Raw genomic sequence first — 11188 nt, 5'->3', positions numbered from 1 at the left:
GCAGCATCAACAACCATAACAACAATAATAATACAAACAATGATAATACTAACAACATTAATAATAATAATAATAATAATAATAAACATTATTATTTTTTTATATAAAAAAATATAAACCCACGGTATAACACGACATTATCTAAGTGTATTGTATTGCTAACATTCTTTAACTTTAAACAACTCAATAAAAACTTCTTGATAACAACTATGGACCCTCCAAAAAATAATAGTACGACAACGTCGTTCCAAAACTGATAAAACCAAGGTTGTCAATTCTGTTCTGTTTCATCTGGAATGACCGAAACATTTCATACCAATTCAAAAAACGGAACAAAACGGAACAATTTTCATCCCATTTTAAATCTCGGTCCGTTCCGGATTTTTCGGCTAAATTTCAGCCGAAATGTTCCGATTTCATTCCACATGTTCCGTTCCGGTCTTGAAAAGCCATTGAATCAAATTGAACCTAGTTCAATTTAATTAATTAAACCACCCAAGTATAAAAAGCTTTTTTTCATTACTATTTTCAATAACAATGGTATGAATAATAATATTGAAAATTATTATTACTATTTTCATTAACAATGATATTAATTTTTTTAAATTAGATTTATCATTAATATATATGGTTTATATTCATGTTGTTTTTTTCATATTTATACTTTGTAGGAATTTGAGCAAAATAATGGATGCTTTAGATCCCATTAGCCTTGATAACATTGATCTAACTTTATATTTAAAATATTTGTTAAAACATTTTACTTTCATAATATTTTGATATTTTATTTAAGTTGAATTACTTTAAGTTAAAGATTTATTTAATTTTGACTATTTAGAAATATTTTAAATTTTAAAATTATATTTGTTTGACATTGTGTTTGTATTGCATAATTTATAATTAATTTATTTTGAATTTAAATTATATTTATTGAATATATATATATATATATATATGTATATATATATACAATCCTGAAATGACATGCTAAAATACTCTGAAACTAAAATATTTCATTTCAATTAAAAAATAAAATATCTACATAAACAGAATTTACATCCTGAAAACTATAAAAGACCCCAATCAATTATTAAAACAATCTAATTAATTGCGGCTTACTCATAAGTCATAACCCAAGGTCGGTCAAATCAATTGCTGCCTTTTCTTTGCTCTCGTTATCAATGGTTTGGGCCTTTACATGGAATGGCCCAAGGAGCCCCGATCGAGTATAAGTAAGAAAAATTAAAAATTAAAAAACAAAAAACAATAGGAGAATATAATAATGGTCTTGTTGGTTGTGGTGGCGGTGGCTGCCATTACGGTTCTTTTAATTATTGAAATTGAAAAGTTTTAAGTTCAAAAAACCCTACTAGAACCCTAACTAAATAGTATATAGTCCACTCTTTTTGGTCTGCAATACACTAGTTGCATTTGCAGTAATAGTAAGAGGAGTAGTTGAGCAGCGGGAGGAGAAAAGAAGAAGCAGCAAAAATGCCGCTGGGTGAAAAAGCAGGATTTGAAAAGAGCCAATCTCGATACTGTGGAGTGGAGACAGAGTTCAACGATGACTTTCCTCAGCTTCTCAATTTTAACCTCTCTACTGGCTCCTTCGATTTCGTTGTCGCTCCCCTGGTTCGTCCTTTTCCTTTCCTTTTATTTTATTTTTTTAATATAATATAACACAATTTGATTTCTGGTGGCTAGTTAGCCATTCACATATCTCCTTTTTTTTTCCCTCTTATTATTTGTGTGAATGGTAGTAGGCTCAATATTGATGTTTTGGCAGCCTTTCCTTTCGCCTTTTTCACAGTTGCAGTCTGCAGCATTATTCTTATTGCTGCTTCTATTCCTAGGCTACGCTACCCTACTCTAGGCTTGGCTTCCAACATTAACGTCTTATAGTTATACTTTTATTGTTATTAAGCTCTTGCTTATATTGTGAATATATGATTTTAGCAGCCAATTATTCAATTTGATCTATATATCTGTATTTTGTGAGGTCTTTTGACGTTATTGCATAATATTTGTGATTATATCTATGCAACCTGGTTGGTGGCTGGCACAGATGAATCCCACATATCGGCCCAGCTTGTTGGAAAAAGATGGGGTTCTTCCATTTGCTGCATCAGACCTTGTTTTGAGTCCTTCCCAGTGGAGCAGTCATGTTGTTGGTATCAACTCTTCTAGACCGCATTTTAATTCTGCACTTTGCTTCGTTTTTTTTTTTTTTTTTTTTTTTATAATTTTCATGGCATGCATCCCTTCTAACTCTCTGTCTCATGTCTGAATTCTTGTTTTTTCTCAGGAAAAATTAGTTCTTGGATTGACTTGGATTCAGAGGACGAAGCACTTCGGATGGATTCCGAAACCACATTGAAACAAGAAATAGCGTGGGCTAATCATCTATCTGTACAGGTGAATTTCAATCCTGAAATTTAAACTGTTTCCTTACTTTATTCTTCTAAAGTTACTATGTATTTCAGTTGCCACTACCCTCACATGGCACAACTTTGACTGGAAAATTGTGGAGAAACCAAAAACTTGATTAAAAACCAAACCCTTTTCTGTTCCATGTCAATAAGAAGGCAGTCATAGGAGGTGTATCAGCATACAGAAATTAGTTTGTTCAAGACAAATTTGATGTTGATACCTCTTCTGTTCAGCATCTTCAATAGTTGTCTTCTTTCCACTTTTGTCTGTCCTAGAGAAAACAAAAGGCACAGGTTGTTGCACTTTTCCGGTGTACCCCATCATGCAACATTTATCCCCTTCCTGGTGTTCATTCATCTTTAATGTTTGTGCTGTGGTAGTTTTTTGTGCTCTAGATATGGTTCTTTGAGAAAAACCATTTTAAGAGCTTATGGTGTTAAGGCTCTCATTGTCTGCTGCAGGCATGCATTCTTCCTCCTCCCAAGGGTGCATCCTGTGCTAATTATGCCAGGTGTGTAAATCAGATCTTGCAGGGCCTAAACAATATGCAGGTACCTTTCTTCATTCAAATCAATCTCTCAATATTTTTTCCTTGATTAGTGATTTCATTTCTGTTCTCCTTTTGGTCATTGTCTCTATTCTTATTACTTCTTTAATAAAGTTGTGGCTTAGGATTCCTCTGGTGAAGACTGATGATGATGCTATGGATGCGAACTCTACTAGTTTTGTAAGTGACTTCCCTTTCCATTTTGCCTTTTTCTTTCAATTTATTAGATTTATAATATTCATTCCAAGTCAAAATGGTAAGATATATATATATATATATCTTACAATTGTACCTGGTCTTAAAATCTTCAAAGCACAAGGATTTGGCTTGGTTGAAATAATTTTTAATGGAATACCATGTGGTCTAATGGGATTATTTTCATTGAAAACTTAATAGAACATTTTATGTTGCTCAACTTCTTTTTCTTCTTTTCATGCACAGATTGATTCCTGGGAATTATGGAATTCATTTCGTCTTCTCTGCGAACATCACGGTCAGCTGTCCATTGCACTTGATATCTTGTTAGTCTAATCTCTCTTGCATTATTTTTTAATGGTTGCCAGTTTTTTCACCAACTTTATTTGATTAATGATAATAATTGCATGTTCTCTAGGAGTTCCCTGCCTTCAGTGAACTCACTTGGCCGTTGGTTTGGAGAAACTGTTGCTGCAGCCATAATCAATACGGATGTGAGTATATTTTGATATCTATACAGTAAACTAATTGATTGCATGCTGCTCCTGTAACCGTGTGGGTTTTAAATGGAGCTTTGTTTAATTTACCAGTCCTTCCTAACAAATGGACGGGGTTACCCATGCCTGTCAAAGCGCCATCAGAAACTGATTACTGGGTTCTTTAACCATTCAATACAGGTATATAAAGAATTTTTTCTTGGCTCCATTGCTCATATGAATTTTTTTCTTACCGTCTTTTGATGAGTTCTAATATTTCTCCCTCCATGCTGAGTAGCAGTATATCTTACAATAGTTTACTCGGTATATCTCACAAGTGATTTGAGTGTTTCATCTCATACTCTTGTACATCAATTTTAATTCTCTGAATCAAGTTTCAGATATGGTCATATTAATGGATGACCTGGTATGATTGATCTTAAGGTGATCGGTATTAAGAAACTTGCACATATTTTACTTGTTGCATAGGAAGAGCAACTTTTACTTGGAAACCTTATGAGACACATATTCCAGTGTATTCTGTTGTTATATTTTGATTTTGCTCGTATAAATTGCTATTATTGGTCACAGATATTACAAATAATTGCCAGCATGCAAATTTACTAACCATGGTCCTCGGAAATATCTTCTCAGATTGTAATTTCTGGCAAACCTGCACACAGTATTCCCAGACCAAGTTCAGATTTAGCAGCCAATAATTTTGATAATAATGGTGAAAGTAAGTTACTGTAAGTTTTACTGTTGGTTTTTAAGTTGTGTACATGTCTATGATTGCCACTGTTATGCTTATTTGATTGTGAATGTACTTCCTGAACATCCCTCTTTATATATAATAATCACTCTTATTTATGTGTGCGTGCATAAACACTTGTGTTTTTCAATAGTAGACAGCCTTAATCCATGCTTCTGTTTATAGGTCCACAAAGACATTCCCTCAGGCCATATTTGGACTATGTTGGCTTTCTCTTCCAAAGGATGGATCCCCTTCCCGAGCAAGAACGTTTTGAAGTAAATTGCTTTCTCTTGTGCTTTCACACACACACTAACACACCCCATTCCAAATCATTTTCCCTGTTAGATAGGGATGATTACTTTCTTTTCTTCCCATGCTATTTTTTTTTGACTGCTTTAATCTCTTATGCCAGCTTGGTTACAGGGATTTCCTACAGTCTCCGTTGCAGGTGAGCTTTTCCATCACAGCATCTAGTCTTATCTCATTGTCTAAATATTCTTTCTCAATGTATTTTTGCTCAAAGTCAAGTCTTTGCACTGCTGTTCTTTTTGGTGGCTTCTTGCATTGTCCTCAAATAACTATTGGGTGCATCTGCTACTGTAATTCAGCCTCTCATGGATAATCTAGAAGCCCAAACATATGAGACATTTGAGAGAGACTCAATGAAATACATCCAGGTATGATTAATATTAAATTTGCACCTGTTTGTCTTCATATATATATATATATATATATATATATATATATACATACACACACACACACACACACACACACACATATGGTAAGACATGCTGTGGGATGCAGTTGAAATAGTCACCATCTTTGGATATTCAATCACGGACAAGTACAGGCTTAATGTACTGAATTGATTGTCACTGCCGAGATTAAAACCTAGAGATTGAATTGGGTTATAAATATTCCAATTGATAAATGGGTCAAAGATAAAAGCTTTAATCTAGTATCCATCTCCAGATTATCAGATGTGATAATTTTATATCACATGCTTGTATTTTGTAGTACCAAAGGGCAATCAGTAAAGCTTTGCTGGACAGGGTCCCTGATGACAAAGCAAGTGCAACCACTGTAAGCTACCATTTGCCTTTTCACATTCTATTTTGGCTGACAGCCCACTTCTATTTTGTTGGTGTTTATCTTCTTGTACCACATTTATTACCAAATGAACATGATGTAGTTGCGATGCTAAGACATGATTTATGCATTTGTAAATTTTGGTCAGGTTTTGATGGTTGTTGGAGCAGGACGTGGACCTCTTGTGAGGGCATCGTTGCAGGTGTTTTCCCATGCCGTCTGCAACTTGTAACCTGTGGTTGTTTTTATTTGTGTCTCATTATTCACTTTAATTGCTTACAGGCAGCTGAAGAAACTGGACGTAAGCTGAAAATTTATGCCGTGGAGAAAAATCCCAATGCAGTTGTCACACTTCATGTGAGTTCCAATGGTAGTTATTATGTCTTAGATTATGCTTGCGTGTGCAAACTGTTGTACATTATAGGGGTGTTCAAAAAAACCGATCAACCAATTAAATTGAAAAAACCGAAAAAAATTTAACTGAAAAAACCGAACCGAGAAAAAAACCGAAGAAACCAACTTAAAAACCAAAAAAATCACTCTGTTTGGTTCAGTTTCGGTTTCAGAAAGCTGAAACCAATTGAACCGGACCAAAACGAATCGGCTCAAACCAAATTTGAGCAGAAAAAAGGGGTATAAATAGTTTACTTAACCTGACCCTAAACCATATTTTCCCATTTTCCTTTGACAGCAGCTGCCCCTTCCCTTCCAATCTCTCTCTCTCGTTCTCCCTGTTCTTTTCCTTTGACAGAGAGTAGCAGACCCAATCCATTTTTCCCCACCACTTTTTCCCCTCCTCTCTCTATCTTCCTTTACTCGTAGCCCACCATTTCTAGTGCTGATGTGATTATGCTTGACTTAGGCTTTGGCTTGCCTATTTTAAACCTTATCTCAACATGCTTTTTTCTTTTCTTTTTTATTGTTTTAGACTTGATCTTAATACTTGAGTAAGGAAGGGTCCTTTTAAGAGTCCAGACTTGATCTCCCCTTTCTTTTGCTTGGTTTTCTTTGACTTATTCTTTTTAAGAGTCCAAAATTATGGTTTCCTGGTTTTTAATTCCAAAAACCAAATGTGACCGATCCAAACCGGTTCAGTTTGAACTGGTTTTTGGTTCGGTCCGGGTCATATTCTCAAGAAATATCATTTCCTGGTTTGGTTGGATTTTTTGACCAAAACCAGACTAAACCAGACCGTGAACACCCCTAGATTATGTTTACCAAAAATATTATGCTTGCGTGTGCAAACTGTTGTACAATATCAACTTGGACATTCATTATACGAGGCTAGAGGATCCCTCAGGAATTGAACTACAACAGATCCAATATAGTGAACTACAACAGATCCAATATAGTTTACTGTTCAGACATGTGTAAACACATGTGTTTTTTTTAATCATATTTCTCTAATATCTTGGATCTCAGAGGTAACATGGTATTTGTTGCAACAGAGCTTGGTTAAGTTAGAAGGGTGGGAAGATATTGTTACCATAATTTCTTGTGATATGCGTTTCTGGGATGCTCCTGAAAAAGCTGATATCTTGGTATGTGATTATTTTGTGGTTAATCTGTTAGGCATATCATTCTGGATGTTAATGACTACCTGCTCATGTACGTGCCTTCTTTTGATTGCTTTCCAGGTTAGTGAATTACTGGGTTCTTTTGGTGACAATGAGCTATCGCCTGAATGCCTTGATGGTGCCCAAAGGTTCTTGAAGCAAGATGGAATCTCAATACCATCATCGTATGTAAAATCTTTTTTGTTGAACTGTTTTAAAACTTGTTCTTCTAATATATTGTACAAAGTTATGGTGAATTATCTGTTGCCTATGTGTTTATGTTCATCACATATGTAGGTAAGAACAATTGGAAGTTATTGGCCTGAATAAGTGATCTTTCTACCTGGGCCCCCTAGGGCCTCATTGATGCCAATTCATTCTCTGTGTGTTTATCTTGACATGTTATCATCAGTTTATTGAGCAGCATAAAATGATACATTGATCTGTGTAAATTTCCAGGCTCAGATTGTAATCTGTTGTGATGAACATTTCACTTGATCAATAGTTAATCCTGCCCATTTTGGGGTAGAAGGGGCTTTTCTGTTGGTGTGCCTTATGGATCTTCTCCGAGTTGATGTCAAATATAAATTGGCCATGGGAACATACATGGGAATTTTTCTCCCAGAACCTTGTAATCACTTACAGAAAAGACAAGGTTTCTCAGCCAAAACCAGACCATTATATGACATGATTCTTATTCTATCCAGGTCCTCTTTTTGACCACAATGCCGTATATCTGTTTAATACCTAGCAGTTACATCCTTAAACATTATACATTGATGTTCCTTGAAATATATTTAGAATCTTGGTTTGGCAGCCAACATGAAGATTACTTTGGGAATTTAATTATAAATTGTGAAGTGCAATGCTTCTTGATCCAAAATTTTCTTTTCCAGGTACACTAGTTTTATCCAACCACTGACAGCTGCCAAGCTATATAATGATGTATGTCCTTTGAATTTTTTCCTCTGTTCTTTTCCTGTTTCTACTGGAATAATGTTATTGGTTTTTTTCTTTCTTTTCTTTTTGTGCAGGTTAAGTCGCACAAAGATCTTGTACACTTTGAGACTGCATATGTTGTCAAAATGCATAATATAGCAAGGCTCACCCCTTCCCAACCTGTAAGTCACTTCACAGCATGCTAATTGATATCTGGGCACTGTTTAGGTCCATGTCTTTGTGAAATCGAAGTGGCTAATCCACTGCATTGCATGCCAGGCCTTTTATCTAATCAGTTCTTGATTCTTAGCAATTAATGAATTCTTAGGCGATGATTAATTAAGCAAATTATGTATTTTGTGCATTGTTCTTTCTGATCTTTCTTCAGCTGATAAAACATTTAGATCAAATGGTTTCAGCTACTGATGTATTCTTTTTCTGTACAGGTCTTTACATTTACCCACCCAGATTACTCAAACAAAAAAAGCAATCAACGCTACAAAAGGTTGCAGTTTGAGATACCAAGTGACACTGGATCAGCTATGGTGCATGGTACGCTGTAACCAAGTCATTCCTATTTTGTGCGTAAAGTTTTTACTGTTAGATAGTGTTACCAGTTGATTACCATTTCTGGAATCTTGACTTCTACTCCTACTAATTTGATTTGCTGTTGTTTGGAGTATGATCTTGAAACTCTTGACAAGTTAGAAATTGAACATTGTAGGAGAACACTGAATTTTGATAGATCCATGCCTAACTTAATCAAAGTTAAGAACACACGTGTATGAATTTGAGTGCGCACATTATAGAAATGTGGTACAGAAATAACTAAATGCAATGGAGATTCCACTTTGCTTAGTAGCTGAAGATTTCATGCAAATAGTTTGAGGAAAGATTGGATCAACTCATGGTTAGTCAAAATATATCATGAAATGGAGAACCATGGTATGGAAATAACTAATTGCAATGGAGGTTCCACTTTCTTAGTAGTGAAGATCCCATGCAAATAGTTGAGGAAAGAACGAGGTTAGTTAAAATATATCAGGAATATAGAACCAGCTAGGCAGTTGGGACTTTGAAAACTTAAACTGCAGACCATCATATAACTCCACTATTGTGCTCAGTTCGAGGTTCAATCATCCTCTGGTATCCTATTGAAAGTTGATTCTCTTCTACAAACAAGTTACTTCTTGCAACCTTTTGAGACGAGTAAGTTTGGAGTATTGTTTCTTGAAAGCCAAAATTGTATTTTCTTTTTTGCACAGGATTTGCTGGCTATTTTGATGCAGAGCTTTACAAAGATGTTCATCTTGGCATTGAACCATCAATGGCGACACCAAACATGTTCAGCTGGTATAACATTTGATTTTGTGCATGAATTACTCATCCACAGTTCATAAGTTCAATGAGTATATTTGGATTGGGCGTTCCTTTCACTGCCCCCCTGCAATCATGATTTTTATATTCCCTTCTCTTATATTTCAAGATACCCACCTGTATTTTATGTGCTTGGTTGGCATTGCAAGTGTTGAAAGAATTCTAGTTAATTCAACATGTATTAGCTTAATTTTTTGGTTGTGATAACTGGTGAGGTCTAAAATATGAGAACACGTGCCTGAATATTATTGTAAACGGGTGATTGTCTATTTTCCAGGTTTGCAATATTCTTCCCTCTTAGGACACCAGTTTGCGTAAAGCCTGGTTCTCCTTTGGAAGTACATTTTTGGCGATGTTGTGGTTCTTCTAAGGTTAGTACGTAATTGGTTTCATAATTGCTGCTTTTATTATGATTATTATTTGTGTACATACAGCTTTTTTATTGCTTAGCATTGAGTAGTGTATAAAGAATCTCTTAGTCATATCCTTGTTAGCAGAAGATGGATCCATCTTGATGCTCGAAATGATCTGTTTGATGCAGGTTTGGTATGAATGGTGTGTGGCATCTCCTAACTCATCAGCTATTCACAACAGCAATGGTCGTTCATACTGGGTTGGTCTCTAGGGTTTTCCTAAATTTTATGGAAGCATTTATTATAGTCATGAAGGGCGGGTACCCTTGCAATACCGCGGACAGGAACGATGTCAGTCATTCTAGGAGGACGATGAATTCTGGGTCGACTAGATGTAAGACTATGTTAATTGTGCTGCCCTTGTGCAAGAGCGGGTGAAATATACTTAGATCCCTATTCAAGCGAGTCGTTGTGCAAGTTACTGGCTGTCAAATATAGCATTTAATGAAATTCCAGAATGTTTTTTTTTTTTAACATGCCACAACATTTTTGGGAAATGAATGCAGCAAATGGATTTTCACAAATTATTTTAATTGACCGCACAAACTAATGAGACCTGCTCATGGGCTCTGTTGTTTTTTCTTGGCCTGGTAATTTATTCGGGCTGCATCTTTAGCTGTTGTCCTACGGACATGACCTTTGAGACTTGGCAAAGCTAGGCCCCATCAAGTCTTTCAAGCTCGAACCGGCCTGTTGGACAATCAATTGAGTGCTTTGTAGAAGAGATTATTAACTGCCCTACCTGCACATTTGTGTATGCATGAGCATTTTTCTTCTCTGTTTCATGACGAGATCTAATGAGCTTTAGACCATCCAAAAGCAGCAACTTTCATGCCGACCATCCTATGGTTTGAACCCGAGATTTCTAAATGAAACCCTATCTTATAGAAACTCAAATCTTAATGACTGGATTGTGCGTTCAACGCAAAGTGCCAAGACTGGTAGCCCCCGTTGAGTTTGAGTCGAGGTAGCATCCATCGGATTTGAAATTTCAATTGTAATCTCGCGTCCAGTTGATTTTTAACATTGAAAACATTTGAAGAACTTGGCCGATAACCCATTTGCGAAATTTGGCTGCTCCGGGTGACCGATGAACAACCGTCATTACCAATAGAATTAATCACTTTAAAAAAGATAATATACTTTTACTAAGATTTTGAAGTAAAATTCAGAGCTAAACCATGTCAAAATCTAAAACTAAATCAAGCATTTATTTTGAATTAAATAACACTTTTGATGGCATATCTTGAAGTTTTAGCGAAAAAAACTTGTATAATATAAGTAATCTCTAGCCATCATCATTATATCGGAAAAGATTACTAATAGTATAGAAGCATAAAATAATGACAAAAATAAATAAATATATAAAATAATAACTTGTGTAAATTAATTGCAAAGATTTGTTCAAA

The 11188-nt window shown here is 35.2% G+C and overlaps 1 protein-coding gene across 1 annotated transcript; it reads left to right on the top strand.

The window, feature by feature from the left end:
* The first annotated feature begins 1268 nt into the window (after positions 1–1268).
* On the top strand, positions 1269–10253 carry LOC7490510 (protein arginine N-methyltransferase 1.5). Its single transcript, XM_002324669.4, has 23 exons — positions 1269–1632; positions 2066–2171; positions 2306–2415; positions 2892–2981; positions 3092–3157; positions 3419–3498; positions 3591–3666; positions 3763–3849; positions 4303–4387; positions 4586–4677; positions 4815–4850; positions 5011–5079; positions 5423–5488; positions 5643–5696; positions 5777–5851; positions 6943–7035; positions 7132–7235; positions 7947–7995; positions 8085–8171; positions 8436–8541; positions 9255–9342; positions 9644–9737; positions 9908–10253. The coding sequence occupies exons 1-23, from the start codon at positions 1492–1494 to the stop codon at positions 9989–9991; spliced, it is 1938 nt and encodes a 645-aa protein (XP_002324705.3). The 5' UTR covers positions 1269–1491; the 3' UTR covers positions 9992–10253.
* Positions 10254–11188: the final 935 nt, after the last annotated feature.

The sequence above is a fragment of the Populus trichocarpa genome, chromosome 18, assembly GCF_000002775.5.
Source record: "Populus trichocarpa isolate Nisqually-1 chromosome 18, P.trichocarpa_v4.1, whole genome shotgun sequence".
NCBI classification, from domain to species: domain Eukaryota; kingdom Viridiplantae; phylum Streptophyta; class Magnoliopsida; order Malpighiales; family Salicaceae; genus Populus; species Populus trichocarpa.
The sequence above is the reverse complement of the archived record's forward strand: the minus strand, read 5'-3'. Positions and strand labels throughout refer to the sequence as shown.

What these genes read in the sequence shown, in the direction of transcription:
- LOC7490510 (XM_002324669.4), top strand. Translation starts at nt 1,492, where the DNA reads ATGCCGCTGGGTGAAAAAGCAGGATTTGAAAAGAGCCAATCTCGATAC. An exon ending in ATGCGAACTCTACTAGTTTT is followed by an intron (nt 3,158 to 3,418) that starts GTAAGTGACTTC and finishes TTTCATGCACAG; the next exon opens with ATTGATTCCTGGGAATTATG. An exon ending in ACTCAATGAAATACATCCAG is followed by an intron (nt 5,080 to 5,422) that starts GTATGATTAATA and finishes TGTATTTTGTAG; the next exon opens with TACCAAAGGGCAATCAGTAA.